This window comes from Meles meles, chromosome 4, assembly GCF_922984935.1.
Source record: "Meles meles chromosome 4, mMelMel3.1 paternal haplotype, whole genome shotgun sequence".
Classification (NCBI taxonomy): Eukaryota; Metazoa; Chordata; class Mammalia; order Carnivora; family Mustelidae; genus Meles; species Meles meles.
Window position 1 is genome coordinate 27,542,303 of NC_060069.1, and position 15,234 is coordinate 27,557,536.

The 15,234-nt window shown below is 42.2% G+C and overlaps 1 protein-coding gene across 9 annotated transcripts in view; it reads right to left on the bottom strand.

The window, feature by feature from the left end:
* Positions 1-591: 591 nt before the first annotated feature.
* Positions 592-15,234, bottom strand: part of NKTR (natural killer cell triggering receptor) — a 59,384-nt gene continuing 44,741 nt past the window's right edge. For 6 of the 9 annotated variants that reach the window (XM_046001544.1, XM_046001540.1, XM_046001545.1 and 3 more), the window contains 7 exons: positions 13,727-13,814; positions 12,910-13,055; positions 8,757-11,633; positions 6,360-6,455; positions 5,550-5,606; positions 4,931-5,035; positions 592-3,450 (listed from right to left, as the gene is read on the bottom strand). In XM_046001544.1, coding sequence (XP_045857500.1) covers positions 3,363-3,450; positions 4,931-5,035; positions 5,550-5,606; positions 6,360-6,455; positions 8,757-11,633; positions 12,910-13,055; positions 13,727-13,814 — 3,457 coding nt within the window. In that variant the 3' untranslated portion in view covers positions 592-3,362. Of the gene's footprint in view, positions 3,451-4,930; positions 5,036-5,549; positions 5,607-6,359; positions 6,456-8,756; positions 11,634-12,909; positions 13,056-13,726; positions 13,815-15,234 lie in introns of those variants that run through there. The other 3 variants (XM_046001541.1, XM_046001542.1, XM_046001549.1) reach the window with 3 other exon arrangements.

Sequence of the window (15,234 nt, forward strand, 5' to 3'; positions counted from 1 at the left end):
GAAAATTGAATCTCTGCAAGTCTGTGACAGGTTATGTTGTATTCACTAAGAAAATACAAATTCCTCTGAGTTCTGAGGAGAAAAAAGTTAATTGTACTTGCCCTGCAAATTCTCATGTGGACACTAAAAATATCACCATGAATGCTTTCTCAAGGAGCGAGTGCCGTGTGCCCAGCAAACCGCTGTCAGGGCGGGAAGGTGGAGGCTGTCCCGGGTGCGGACAGCTAAGTGTGCTATCCCGAGGCAGCAGCTCCCAGATGAGATGGGACCCGTCCCTCCTCAGCAAATCTGTAAGCAGGTCGCCTCAGATGAATGACCACAAAGCCTGGGGGAAATGTGGAGTTTGCAGGGGAAGCGAGACCAAGCACCATCAACGCTTCTCTGGGTATTTAACATCCCCATCTCTGCCTGAGGTTCTCTCCAGCTCCACCTCACACCCCACCACAAACACTCAGCCACAGGATGGCAATGAGCTGCAGACATGAAGTCTCTCTACTGGCTGGGTCAGCAAAGAGACCCCACGGTTCCTTTTCCGCTTCAGAGAGATCTGAAGTCTCGATGAGTAAAAAGAAAGATGAAAAAGGCACAGACTTAGACTAAGTATATATTTTAATTTCTACAAGGTCCCCCTTTCAAGTTTTAGGAACATTTAAATGAAGTGTATACAAATTAGACATTGCCGATATGTACAAAAGTATTTTCTACAGGTTTTGAACAATACCAGCTATATCATGTTTCATTTGCAGTAAACAAGACGTTACAAAAACAGTCCAATAATACATTTTCTATTAAGAAGCACAATACACAACATAATTAAATTTTATTAAAAAATAACTTAAAATACAGAACAATCCCCTCTAGGCAGAAAAGCTATTTTTGTAGTTCATTCAGTAAACACACAATTGAATGCTGCGGCTGAGGGCTGTTCTTTTCCATGGAGGAAACAACTGAGGCTTCTAGGGCCCACCTTTTTGGGATGAAACTTCCCCACAGTGGGCAGTTATTGTCTGGGTTAGGCGGGGTTCTAGAACAGCCTGCCCCCACCCGCACCCCGCTTCCACCCCCATCTCAGGACCCTGCACCTATGCAGCCACTCCTGTGATTATGCTGTTCTATGGCAGAGCTGACATGAAAACAGGGAGACTTGATCAGTGGGCTTGATCTAATCACACGAACCTTAAAAAATGATAAGGAAGGCAGAGGAATGGGAAGTATAACGGGCCACTGAGGGTTTGAAGATGGGGGGAACGGTCAAGAAGAGTGCGAGCAGCTTTCAGGAGATGAGGGAGGAGATGAGGGAGAAGCCTCGGGCTGACAACCAACAAGGAACCAAATGAACTTGGAAGTAGATTCTTCCCGAGAGTCTCCATAAAGGAATGCTGCCCTGCTGACGCTTGATCTCAGCCTCGTGAGAGAGACCCTGAGCAGAGAATCCAGCCATACTGTGCCAGACTCAAGCTACAGAACTGTGAGCTAAGAAATGGGTGTTGTTCTAAGATGCTAAGCATGGGGTAATTTGTTACATGGCAAGAGAAAACGAGTATTGTCCAAGGGTAACTTTTCTTAACCTAGTTAGATTTGGCAGTTTCTGTTTGAGTTCTGAATGTAGTTTTTTTTTTTCCATGGAGTATTCCAGGCAACTTTTGGAAAACCCTTCACATGAATCACGTATTGTTCTGCATTCACTAGGAAGTAGGTCTAGTTGACTTGGGTCCTTTTTTTCTAATGTATTCTTGTCTGTCAACCTGGCAAACAGCTGACCATTGAACCCTGTTTATGAACCTTTTATGGGTGATGGTTTTAAAATATCCAAGGTCACCCCTCCACCCATCAAGGGCTGTCAGATCCCTCCAACTGAGGGCTCTTTCCCACTTCTCAAGTACCCCAAGCAAGGCCTGGGTAGGGTGTGCAGAGTTCCACATCAAACATCCAATATGAATTTCTTCTGCGTAACTGGCTTAAACTGGCACTAAGGTGATTAAGTACACTTGGGGGAAAAACTCAAAAGATTAAACACACACACACACACACACACACACACACCAGTTTTTACAGGTCAAATCATTTTTGGAGGAACCACCCAAAGCTGAAAACGTTGTCGTCTGTGCAGTCCTGTACCCCTCTTCCCCTGCTGTCCCGGACTTACTCATGTCTTGCGAGCGCCACTGAGTCAGAGTGGGTCACAGTAGAAAGAGGAAAAACATGCTGGTGCTTAGAACAGTTCAGCTGCTGTTGGGGCAGATCCCTCTTATTTGAAAGACTTAAAAGCCCCCCAAAATGTTTCCAGGATGGTGGCAATGAGGTTCTGGTGGTACTTAGAAGTCTACTCATCAATCCGCCCCTCCAGAGGCACGCGTGCCAGTTGTGCGCAGCAGCCCGGAGGGGCCACACGACCCTATGTACCAATCCTGCCTGCTCCAGCGGACTCTAGGCCACACCTGAGCTTAAGAGAGACCCTCCAGATATTTAAAGTGAATACAGCTCAGAAGAAGGAACCATGCCTGGTTACCAGTGAATTTAAAAAAAAAAAAAAAAAAAAATCACTTCTCCCTCCTCTGAGATTCTAATGTGACATATACTTTTGAAGAGGCACCAAAAGGTACCGAGCACCAAAAGAGGAACTGGAACAGAATTGTTCATTACAATCTAAACTTCTGAGAGTATGTATTACAAAGCACATAAAACATTAGGGCCTTAGAGACAGTCCAGGTATTTGTAGTTAAGGCTGATTTACTCTTCCTAACCTCACCCACCAGGCTGCAGTAGTACAGATAGACGGTGGGCTAAATGATGGCCACTTTCCCGATCCTCTGAGAACAACCAAGGAAGGAAGGAACAAATTAAGAACTCCAGAGCCACTGCCTCAGACTCCTGCTACCATCAGTAACAATTCTGGGTGGTTTGTTTTTAAGAGCACATGTGTATAAGACGGTGTACGTGGTGTATAAATATTTGGCCACCTTTAACAGTTCTTCACAGTTCTGTGCTTGGCAGCATATAGGCTAAAACCTGAAAAATGGGCAAAAACAATCTGTATTCTAAGGAATACATGAGATGGAAAGAAACAATCTAAGATAATATTGCAAATTATACTTAAATCTCATGACTTCTTGATTCAAGAAAATGAAATTCATTTCCATAGTTGGCTACTGTAAAATGTGGCATAAAAATATTTTTAGGAGACATATCTGTATTTTAAATTCTGTGCACATGTAAATGGACAATAACAATTAAGAAGTGCCTATTTTTGAAACATATCTAATATTGAAATAGAACAACAGACTGCCATTAAGTTTCTTAAACTTTTAAGTTACCAGATATTTACAAACACGATGTAATTTGTATCAAAAAAGGGGACATTTTCAACTATATGTGCTGCTTTCACTGGGGCTCCGGTGATGAGAGTAACTTCGGTCACTTTCACTGTCAGAGCCATAAGATCTACAACTCCTGTGTAACAAAAGAAATATACAGACACCTTTTAACTTCAACCCTTTGAGTTCCTCTTGAAGCTTCTTTTTTGATACAAGTGGCTTGAAAGCAATACTGATGGGGCAGAGCACAGTGGGTGGATGAGTGGGGTCCTGCCAGCGGCAACAGTGCAGACTTTTCAAAGATGTTTTAAAATGACAGATGGCAGTAATATCAAGGTTAACACAAAACATCGCATCTTGGGAAATTACTTAAAATCCACTCGTGCAAATGAGAATAATTTTCCACGTTACCCAAAATGAGTATCGATATTTAATTAGATGGAGGAAGCGAGGGATAAAAAAAGGTACAAGAAGAGATTCATTAAAAATATGGAAACCAAAATGAGGACCCAATGAGGGGTTTGAAGGTGGGGCAGGAATGGACAGGACCACTGGGACAGTGCATCTGGAGGACCTGGCAACAGTCACCATTTATTTTGAAAAACATTCAAGGAGCAGGTCACTTTACTAGATGCTAGAGACATATACAGTAGACAAAACAAGTTGAGCCCCAGTTCCCTGGGGCTCAAGGACCGCACAGAATAGTGGACAAGACAGGCCACACCGGGGGGAGGCGGGGGTGATATAACTCAGGGTTATCAGTCAGGATGGCCCTCTGGGGCAGTGGGTTGCAGCTTAGACCTATAGGGTAGGTAGGTGGGAAACTGGCCATCTCAAGAGGCGTGTGTATCTCCAGGCAGGAGAGGTTCTAGCACGTTAAAGGAGGGAAGACAGAAAAATCCCAGCTGGAGCTGGTAGGTGGAGAGGCCTTACATGTGATGCTGAAGAGCCTGAACCTGCCTCTCTCGGCAGTCAGGAGCCCTTCAAGAGTTTCAAACAAGGGAGGTGTCTACATCACACTGACATTAGACAAGGATAACTGACTGTAGTTGCAATGGAGGGGGGGAAGGGTAAGACCAAAAGTGACCAGGAAAGGGACATTACAAAAAGTCGCCATAAAGGCTATGGCAGTACCATCCCAAATAGTTCTATAAAATGTAATATCTATAAATATCTGTAATTTATATAAATATATTTTTACTAAAACTGATGCTATACACCTCATCCCTGCTGTTGAAGCCAATGATAACGTTTTTAGTGTACTTTTTTTTTTAAGTTTAAAAAACTAATAAATTGGTTTAGCTCTTTTTAGCAAGTGGCCCTATTTAAGGGAGTGGGACATGGTCCAGGCGGCCTTCTCTCTTTACTCCTTCCAAAAAAACTGTGTGTCCAACGGTATGTAAATATTACAAAATCCATTTTAGATTCAAATATTAACAATAACCAACAAACTTCACCAGCAACCCTTAATATAAAAGCCACTTCCTGTGGGTTGCTAAAATTCAAGAGAAAGATTTCTGACCTCAGACGATTATGTTTTCTTCTATGAGCCGTTCATCACCTCTCACACCAAGTACCCGCAGTACCTTGCAGTGCCCTGAAGGAGGGAGACCCACCTGGATCGCCTGTTGTAACTTCTGCCTCGGTGGTAACTGTCACTCCTCTGGCTCCGGCTCCGACTCCGGCTCCTGCTGTAGTAGCTATCGTAAGTGTAGGACCTGCTTCAACAGCAACAACACACACTTAACTTCCCCATTCAAATACTCACAGGTTTCCATTTCTTTTTATGATCTCCTCAGTGTTCTCTGAGAACATGGGCACTATATGACTGTGGAGGACACAGCTGCACAGCAAGTACTGGAGACATTTAACACATGCCCCAGTAAGGCTTACCCCATGCAACAGAAAAATGTTCAGCTCTTTTCTGCATTGAAAAATATCACAAAGTTAACACACTGATTTAGTCTGACCAAATCTGGTGGATCTTCTTAGGCCATTACATTCAATCAATACCTGCCATTACAACTGGACATCGATTGTCACTTTGACGCTAGAGTACGAGGGGCCAACAGCCGTCAAAAAAAGCCTCATGTAGATAGAGATGATTTCATGAGACAAATACTTGTGTTTCAATTTTTCAACAGACTACAATACTTTTTAAAAGGGAATGAAGGGTTTTATGAAATTCAGCTTTTCAATTCTGCCCCCATAGGTGGTTCCCCACCCCGTCTGTACCTGGACCGACTGTGGGGGTCGTACGAGCTGCTCCTGGATCTGCTCCTGCTGGATGTCCTGATAGGAATCACATGAGGGACCATCATTTTGTGGGTCAGGACACATTATATCAAAAATCGAGACACTTATTTGCCATCAAGGAAAAAAACACAATGAAATCCAGTAGCTGTATTTATTTCATTTCTTTATCAAAAGTATGTTGGATTTTTTAAAAGCATGTTGGATTTCATTCTGATAAACTTTAATTCTTCCATGAGGGGCACATAACCAAAGTGACTGGGGAGGTTCTAACTGGGCGGGCAGGGGAAGTCTGCACAGGTCAGACACCTATAGGTAAAATGAAGCTGTAACAGTAGAACATATCTGAGAGGCAAAAGAGGGTTTGAGGAAGCTGGGAGAAATACAAACCTGGGTCACCCCCATTTCTCCCAACACACGCTCCATTCTGTGGCCCCCTATTATCAAATCAGTCCTCCTATCCCAATCCCTAACCCAAGCTAAGAGGTTGTGAACAGATGTGAACGGAGGTCAAGGAAGATATACTGGAGTAGGGTGGGGAGAGAAAATGGGCAGGGCCTTTTTAAAAAAGACTTCTGCTGCTTCTCTTTCCTCACTCTGATAAGATCACATCATGAGGATAGCCAGCGAGACTCTGACAGTTCCTAGAAAGAAACAACTAGACGAGACAATAGGCCTGTCTGGTATTTAGCAATGACAGGATCCTTCTCAACAGCTCCCCCACTCAGCCAGTGCAGGCCTTGAAAAGCAGACAGGATGCAGACCGTGGCAGGGTGGGGTTCCCACTCTCACCTGTGACTTTTGTAACTGCGGTAGGAACTGCTCCGGCTTCTTGTGCGGCCTCTGCTGTACCATCCTCTGCTGCGACTTCTGGAATAGCTTCTTGATCTACAGGTAAAAGTGAAAAAATAGAATTATATTAACTCACCATGCTATTCAAATGAATCCTAGTAGGACTGGAAGGGGAGAACACAACAAAAGGAAAGGTTATTCCCAAACTCTTCACAGTGGGTTTGACACTGACAGCTAATAAGGGTTTAAACTGAAGAGAACCAAATAGACCAGAAAAGGCTAGTAAAGGTATATTCATTGGAGCCCTATTTGTAAGACCAGAAGAAGAAATAATCCAAAGCTCCATTAAATATGGAATGGGGGAGGGGAGAAGCACAGATATGCAGTAAAATATTCTCAAATAGCAAAATGAATGAAGTACAGCTACCTACATCAACAGAGACATCTCTTGGAACATGTTGAATGAAAAATGCACAGCTAGAATGCGTATGCAGGTATGTATATCTGTAAAGATTCTGCTGGAAGACATGCAAAAACACCATACAAATAGAAATATTTGTGGCAAAACTAAAGAACAACAAAACTACAACAAAAACTTATAATAATGTTTAATTCTAGGAAAGAAGAGAAAGTAGAGTGGCATTGGGTAGGGACATAATCAGGATGTCAAAGCTCTATTTTAAAAAATCTAGATGATATTTTAAATTATTTATACCTAATCATTTAATTTTTTTTCAATCTATTTAATATTTAAAAAACAAGGAACTTAAAGTACAATTCTGCCCCTCGCATTCCCATGACTCCCCACCCTTCTCCTCCAACTTTCTACCTGTTGTTTAGGACAGAACCATATCCCTATGTCTAGACTACTTACGAAACATTTTCATAAGTTTTATTTTATTCACTATGTACTTATGTTTTAGAAGACATGATCTACTTCCAGTTTATCTACAAGAGAATGAACACATTATGTTCTCAGAGTCTAGTCAGTTACTCGATAATTATAGAGCAGATTCTGTGAAGTAACCGAAAGATGAGTAGAAAATGGTCCCAGACTGAAGTGAATTCACAGCCTAGTAGGGGAGGCAAGGTTAGCTGCTGGTCTACTACGCATTCACGGCATAACTTAAAGCAAACTCCTCAGGCTTTCTAACTCTGTCTTCATTTATCAAGCAAAATGCCACCGACCCCAAAGGCAGCAGCAGGAAGCTAAATGAGAGTGGCCAGCAGTATAGAACTGTCAAAGCACGAATGGAAGGCAGATGTTAAGCAGACAGGGGGGGCTAGAGTCGCTCAAAAGTGCCTGCATCTAGGAATATGAACCTAGAGAGAACAGGCCAGGATTCCCCAGTTCTCTGGGCCGCTGGGAGTCAGGGTAGGAGGACAGAGAAGAGTCTGCAACCTAAGCACGGAATGGTCTGAGAGGGACGAGGAGAGCTAGCAGCAGATTCCAGAAGGACCAAAAGGACTGAAAACATGCCCTGGCACTCATCTGAGGTACCTGCCGTTTTAGGAAGAGGCAGGGGAGGGAAGTTGCAGCAGACAGACTGCAAGGAGCTAAGGAGTAAATGGGAGACAGTTACTACAGATGGCCAAGTGTTGGTTCCTATTTTTAAAGAAATCTGGGTGAGAAAGGGAAGATAAATAGGAAGGGGAAATTTCAAAGATTCTTAACTGTACTTTAGGCTCAAGTGATGAAAAGCAAGCACAGTATACTAAGGGATATGAGCAATTAAGAGATAGGTAAAACCATGAAATATTTACAAGGAAAAAAAAGGAATAGAGATCACTTATTAACATATCACATCACTCATTTTTTTTAGTTTGTAAAGATTCTCATTCTCTGCACAATCCAGTCTATGCTGATGACAAAAATTAGACCCAACTTGAACCAAAATAAATCAATATAAAGATGATGGTTTATACCATGCTCCTCCCTGCTAACCCCTGAATAAAGATTAAACAGATGCAAGTCTTGGGCAGGTTAACTTGGCCTCCGTGGCCCCCAGCTTCCACTTGTATAAAATGGAAGTTTATATTAATGATCTCTCAATCCTACATAATTCTGAAAAATCAGGATTTCCCTCTAAGGCATCACCGAAAGGTGGGAAAGCAGTGTCACACCATTAGAGACAGACCTGCCACCTATCACGGAAATTCGTGTCTACTGTCAGAGAGCTTTCATTAACAAGCAACAGTTTTTGACACTGAGCCCAAATTTCTTCACCTAAAGCCCCCACTTCCTATGTCCTCAATTGGCTCTCTCAGTCACACCACACAAGACTTCCCCTTACTCCCTTCCAGATATTTGGAAATAGTGATCTGGTCTCTAATTCTGATGTTCTTCCAAGTTAAACAGTAATGGACTCTTGGTGGGAAGGGGACTCCGTTGCTCACCGATAGGATGACGTGGAACTTCGCGATCGACTTCTTGAGTGACTGTAGGAGACAGACCTTGTTCTGTGTCTTGATTTGGTTTCTGATTTACTTCGAGATCTGCTCGGACTCCTGGACTGGCTATCCCCATCCCGACTGGGTGTCTGCTCCTCACTTGAACTCTCCTGATTCCTTGGCCTCCGGTTTAAGCGTGCTGTCTTTCTTACTTCATCAAAGAGAGACCCAGGCCGAACTTTATTTTTGCTTTTAATTTCTATCCGCAAACCCTGCGGTTTCATTTCGGGGGCCGCAGTCAGCGCCTTCACCTCCACAGCGCTGGATGTGGGGGTCACCGGTGCTGGCAGGTTCCCCACCCCTTGCAGGGGCTTCCACTTGTTATCCGGGACACCGAGCTGGCTCTTCTCAGTCCCCTCTCTCTTCACAATGCTTTCGACAGCACAGGCCAGGCTAGCAGGGCTGCTGTCCCGTTTCCCCACGTCCATCGTTTTGCTTTCCGACGTGCTGCTTTCCTGTTTTACCTCCTCTGTCTCAGGAGGCTCCGGGTGCACATCCTGTTTTAGAACAATGTTTACGTCTGGGGCAGCCAGTCTTGAATGTCCCAGAGGGGATGCCTCCTTGGCTGGGGAGCTCCTGTCAGGAGTGCAGATGTCCATGTTGTCATCTGTCTGTAGGATATCCTCCAGTCCGCCCAGGACACCTTCTGCAGCATGCTGAATGCTGGAGGGAGAAGCAGCAAGCTCCTCAGGGCTGAAAGCTGTGGGAGAAGCGCCGAGTTTACAGTCCTCTTTAGGAGGCTGATCTGTATCTGACGAAGTCATGACTGGATTACATTTACCTGAGAGGCTGCCCTCTTCGCAGGACTTCTCAGGGTGTGGAGTATTTTCTTTCATGGTTTCACTGTTTTCAGAAACTTGTTTTTTCTCTTTTGGCTCCTGGGTAACTTGTTTTTCACTCATCTCCTCCTCCTCCTCCTCACCAAATTCTAGTGGCGGCTGCCAGTGAAACGCCTGTTTTCGTTTTGGAGCCTTGTGCTTTTTGTCTTTTTTCCCTTTTAATTTCTCCTTTGCTTTTTTGGTCTGTTCCCTTTTAAGATTTTCTTTTGACCCATGTTTATGCTTCCGTGCCTTTCTTCTAGTGTTTTCTGAATTGGAATAGGACCCATCAGAATCAGAGGTTGAAGACCGCTGCTTACTTGATTTCCAAGCACCATTACCATCAGGCAGTGAAGTGCCTGAAGATTTCGTTGGGGGTCTGGCTTTGCTGTGAATTTCACCAAACTCTGACTCAGAATCTGATGTAGCTTCACCTTCCTCCTTATCAGAAGATGGCCGGGAAATATTCTGACTGTTTTTAGTTACATCTCGTTCAGAGTTTGACTCAGAGTCCCATTTACTCCCAGCATAATTCTTCCTTTTGGGCTTACTGCCATTTCTCAGGTGATCAGAAAGATTGTCCTTCGAGGCCCTTTTCTTTGAACGAGGGCATTCCTGCTCAGGTTTGGATTTCTCTTTATCTCTGTTTTTCTCTTGCTTACTGTGCATTTCCATTTGGACCCGCCTCTCTTTTTCCTGGGCTGACTGTGTAACCTGAACACTTGACCGTTCACTGTCTGAAGAATAATCTAAAGACAACCGGCTTTCGCTGTACTTTCTCTGGCTCGAACACTTGTCCCTGCTTTTCACATACTTATTGCGAAGTCTCTTCTCAGAGCTGCTGCTGTGCCTCTTATTTGAAGTGTTCTTTTTTTTCCCACTGGATCTGAATTTTCTCTTGGCCCGTCTTCCATCATCACTGCTAACAGAAGAGTATGACGAAGATCTACTACACTGTGAACGATCACTGTATTTATTTCGTGAATGAGATCTAGATGAAGCGGACCTAGATCTCGAACGTGAACTAGCTAGACTTCGTGACCTTGTGTATGATCTGGAATAAGATCTACTCCTAGAAGATCTGCTCCTTGACCTTGGTGAGCTTTCCGAACTTCTATCACTGTATTTTGAATAAGCACTCCGATCACTTTCTGAATTTTTTTCTCTTTTATGGTAGGATGATGAACTTCCAGTCTCTTTGATATTTGCTAAACTGTAAGTGCTCTGGAGGGGCAGCAAATGGGTTGTTTTAGCTTTCATTTCCTGAATTCGCTCATAAGAGGGCTTCCAGGGCTTCTGTCCAGGCTTCCACCTTGAAGGAGGAGGACTGTCACTCAATGGTATTACAGGAATAGTTTCTGCCACCACTGGTTGTACTACAACGTTTTCATTTTGTGGCACTGTTGCTCGTAAAGGTTCTGTTTTAACTGGTTTATTTTCACTTATCTGAGAGGTTGTTCGTCTTGGTGATTTTGATGCTGTCCTTTGGTGCCCTGACTTGGAAGTAGATCTGGATTTTGATCTACTTCGAGAATGTGATGAGGATTTTGACGGAGTCCTTGATCTTGAGCTTCCTCTAGAATAAGAGTGTGAGTGAGATTTAGATCTGTAGGAGTCTCTGCTGGAATGGGTTGAAGAGCTCTGGTCATCTTTATCAGATTTAGACCAGTCCCTTTTTGATGAGTGATGAGATGATAACGAGGAAGAACGAGATCTCCTTTCTCTATCACAAGAGGATTTCATTCGTCGGGTGGAAGATTTTGAGGATTCTATGTCTGACGGTACAATAATCCTTCTCTTCTTAGTCTGCTTGTGTCTTCTGCAATGTTTCTGCTTTTTAGCTTTCTTTTTATGTTTAACCTTTTTCTCTTTCCTGCGTTTTTTATGGTGACTGTCAGAGTGTCTTGCTGTACTAAGGTCTGAATAATATCCATTATACGACCATGATCTGGATCTCTGGGACAAGCTTCTCTCATCCCATCGGCTTGAACAGGGGTCACTTAATCTATTGAAAAGGATACAAAATACATGCAATTATTTATAAGCATGTTTTCTATGCTTTAAGTTGAAAACACATTTGTTGCCAACACAAACGCTTGACAAAAGCCTGGTTAAGAACAAAGTACTGACTCCATCAACACTTTAAGCACATGTAAAAGGATACATCAAAGGGTGATAGGCCTCATCTGAACCTCTTAATTTCAGAGATACATACTGTCAACTACTGACAGATTCACTTATAAAAGGATTTTTTTAATTAAGCAAAAGACTTCAAATTTGACAGAAAAACGGTTTTGAACCAAACCAAACCAATTCATCACGAGAGCACTGCTGACATACATACTGAGTTCCTTGGCTAGGATGTTCATGACCCTCTGCCTCCTAGAACAATTTCCGAGGGAGGGTCAAATCAAGTTCCCAAACAATGTGTTGAGTCCCTGCAGACAGAGGACAGCTGACTGAATTCTAAAGAGGAAGCCTCTTAAGAAGCTAGCATGGCTATTGTTTTATTTCAGCTTCACAGAGGTAATCAAGACTTTCTCTTAAGGTTTTAGTTAAATTACTTCCTACAGAAATTGAGGGAAAAGTTCATGAAAATAGATGCAGGCTTTACAATCTTAGTGGTAATGGGTTAATGTCAGGGCTCAAAATTAAGAGTTCTATACCACTGTGTCTAAACCACTCTCACAGAGCAGACACATTCCCTCTTCCGACATCTAACCACTCCCCTGGACACCCACAGAGAAGAGAAGGCTACTACCAGAAACAATTACAGAGGGTCCCACTGGTGTATTTTTCACTAACTATTCTGGAGCCAGCCCCATTTCTACAACAGATATTCCACTGGGGGGCGTTACTGAGGGTTAAGAGAAGGGTACACTTCTGAAGAAACAACAGTCTGTGGGGTCAGAAGTTAATGCACATGCTAGGTACAATTTTCCTACCTGCCAATTCATTCATCAGTGTCTAAGACTCCTGGCTAGGAAAAGAATCTGCTATATGATTTTTAAGTCCAGATTATTTCTAAAATTGTACAAGATATCTTTGAGAGATTCAGTGGTTTTATAGTTTTGTGAGGGAAGACCAAATTTTGATTTAAAAGCACCCTGAAGCCAATGAGCCCTCCTACTTGATAGCTCTCTTCCTGCCAAGTATTCCCAAATGGGAATTCTCTTTGGTCACAGTCAAACTTTTAATGAAAAGTCCAGAAGTCAGTCTCTGGCCTCTTAACACTTAAAATATAGTAGACACAGGATTGTGCTCATACTCAAAGCTCTTACTTATCTCCTTTACTCCATTTTTCTCCACTAGGTGGTCTGTATGCTCTTAATCTTTGCATTTCTTCTTTCCAGTGAGGAGGAGTTTCACTGCTATCATCATCATCTGATTCAGAACATGATCTTGACCTTGGAGGAGTGTGATAGCGCTTCAAAAACAAAGACAGGAATAACTGTTTTTAAAATACTGCTCAATTATAGTCTGCTACAGGAGAGAGTTAGGTATAAGACCCAATCCCAGATGCCATTCAAAAGCAATAATGATTGAAGTACAAAAGGATGATATGAAGTTATATCAAACATAAGACACTGAAAGACAGGGGACTGGGGTGCCTTGGTGGCTCAGATGGCTGAGCGTCTGCCTTTGGCTCAGGTCATGATCTCTAGGTCCCAGGATCGAGCTCCATGTCAGGCTCCCAGCTCAGCCGGAGTCTGTTTCTCCTTCTCCCTCTGCCCCTCTCCCTGATTATGCTTTCTCTCTCAAATGAATAAATAAAATCTTTAAAAAGAAAAAAAGGGGGGGCAAAAAAGAGAGAAAAATGGGATTTTTTTCCTTTGAAGTCCTAAGGGTTACATTCATTAGCCTAGATTATTCAACATACTAAGATTTCTCAACACACTCACTGTTTCGCATGTCATTTCATTCTTAAAATGCACAATAAACTTTGATCTAATAGCAATAGCCTCATATACCTATGGAGAATATAACTAGCTCCTTCAACAGATCTTGGACTATATCTAAAATTAAAGCTAGGATTCTGCCAATACTGCTTACTTAGATAGTAATTTGAAAAAAAGAAAAAAGTCTTAACACACATACAATTGTGCCCCTTCCTTTAATCTTCCGTCCAGATTTTGACACAGATGGTTTCTGATCACTTACAATGGGTGTAACATCAGGAATCTTCCTGGAAAAGATTCAAAAATAAAAATAAGCAAATGCTAAGCAGTTTTCTCAATACTTAAATGCAGAATTTATGCTCCTATCATACAGTCATTTCACTTAGATCCAACACTTCTGCAGAATGAGGCACTCTGAGTAACCTGATTTTCTAGGCAAACTCTTTAAATGTCAAGCCTTAAAAAAAAAAAAAAGGTAACCCAACTGGGTAGAAATGTAGGTACGATACTGTGCATCATTTTAAGCATAGTACTACTTTTAAACAAAATCCCTTTTTATCAGTCTCTAAATGATGTTCTAATGGAATCCTAAGATATTTCTGACTCTGATACTTACATTATTTTAAAAACTTTATTATTTTATGTTTTTAATAATTCATTTGTCTCCTCCCACTCTACAAAAGCTTCCCCTCCTTCAGTGCTCTGAATCTGCTGCCTCGCGGTAATTCTAAGACTATAGACTTGGTGGCAGCTATCGTTCCCCATGAGTGAGAAGTCTTCATACCTCGAGTTTTTCCCTGTTACTAGCATGATGGATAGCTCTTACTGAGTACTTACTACGTGACAGACACTATGTTAGTAAGCATTTTAAACATAACTGGGTCAAACATGTTTAACATAATACTGGCCATTTTAGCTAATTTTAAGTGTACAGTTCAGTGTATTAATTAATTACACTGATGTTGTGCAACCATACTATCTTTCTTAAACTTTTTCACTAACCCAGACCCAACCCCCCTCCCCATTAAGAGTATCTCGCCATCCCCCCAAACTCCCTCAGCCTCTGGTAATCTCTCATTTATGGCCAAATAACATTCCATTGTATGTACACAACACATTTTGTTTATCCAACCATCTGCTGGTGACTTGGGATAGCTTTCTTTTTGCTACTGTGAATATATTGCAATGAGCACTGACATACAAGTATCTGTTTGATTTTCTATTTTCAATTCTTTTGAATATATACCTCGCCAGGGAATTGCTTGGTTACATGGTTAAGTCTATGTTTAACTTTTTGAGGAACAACCAAACTACACCAACATCTGAATAATTTTAGACTCCTGCCACCAATGTATAAGGATTCCAATTTCTCCATATCCTTGCTGACACTAGTATTTTTGGGGTTTTAAGACCCAAAAGTTATAGCCATCCTGCCAAGTGAGTATTATCTGTGGGTTTGATTTGAATTTCCCTAATGACTAATGAATGAGGTTACGCACCTCTTCATGTGTTTATTGGCCATTTGTATGAACCGTCTATTCAAATGCTGTGCCTATTTTTAAACTGAGTTGTCTTTTTATTATTGTTGTCCATGCTTTTGGTGTCAAATATAAGAATTCACTGCCAAACCCAAGGTCATAAAAATTTACTTCTATGCTTTCTAAGAGTTTTATAGTTTTAGTTCTTATATTCAGGACATGGACCCAT